The 697-nt window shown below is 43.3% G+C and overlaps 1 protein-coding gene across 5 annotated transcripts in view; it reads left to right on the top strand.

The window, feature by feature from the left end:
- Positions 1-697, top strand: part of ttll7 (tubulin tyrosine ligase-like family, member 7) — a 69418-nt gene that overhangs the window by 62305 nt on the left and 6416 nt on the right. The window contains exon 21 of one of the 5 annotated variants that reach the window (XM_035653483.1): positions 561-691. The exons of 3 other annotated variants lie outside the window; for them this stretch is intronic. In XM_035653483.1, coding sequence (XP_035509376.1) covers positions 561-684 — 124 coding nt within the window. In that variant the 3' untranslated portion in view covers positions 685-691. Of the gene's footprint in view, positions 1-560; positions 692-697 lie in introns of those variants that run through there. One more of the 5 variants, XM_035653481.1, reaches the window with a different exon arrangement.

Below are 697 nucleotides of genomic sequence, written 5' to 3'. Positions count from 1 at the left end.
GGGGGGGTGAGAAGGAGTGTGCTGTTAACAGGAAATAATGGCCCACAGATTAGCGCTCAGGTTAGCCTGGGGCCCCCCGAGGCCTGCTTAATTCAATTAGAGCCCAGATGAGCCTGTGCAGCAAATGACCTTACGAGAGAGAGAGAGCTCCTTTTTTCCTGGGGCCTCGCTTTACATGATTCATAACTCTTGCGCATATTTTAACAGGCTATCACTTTGCGCCTACAGTATAAAAACCATAGCTGTTAAAAAAATAAAAAGTATGTGGGGTTTGTGTACAGTTGTAGAGCTACTTATGTTCAACCTAATCTGACATTGTTGCTATTGATTGTTTTATCTTGAGCATATAGATAGATTCAAGAATATACATTTATCAGTGGACTATGTGAGGATTTAAAGATAACTGTAATAATGTAATGATTCAATAACTCAAGCATGCACAAAATGACACACTGGTGTAGCCACATGTTTGCAGTAGGTATCCTTGAGAGTCCATTTAAGCATGCATTGGTCTGTCTCTCCTTATTTCTTCTGTGTCTATATATGTCTGTGTAAAAAAGCTTACCATTTGCTGCTGGACCAGCCTCTACCCATGGCTCCACCCCTGCTGCTGTCGCTGCCACTTCTTCTTCTTCCTCTTCCTCCGTCTCTTCGCCCCTCAACGCAGGTCTCTGCTCGGTTTAGTTCTACTAAACCC

This window comes from Morone saxatilis, unplaced genomic scaffold, assembly GCF_004916995.1.
Source record: "Morone saxatilis isolate NCDOM2014 unplaced genomic scaffold, NCSU_SB_2.0 Contig12, whole genome shotgun sequence".
Lineage (NCBI taxonomy): Eukaryota > Metazoa > Chordata > Actinopteri > Moronidae > Morone > Morone saxatilis.
Note: the sequence above shows the minus strand (reverse complement) of the source record. Positions and strands in the feature narration are given on the sequence as shown.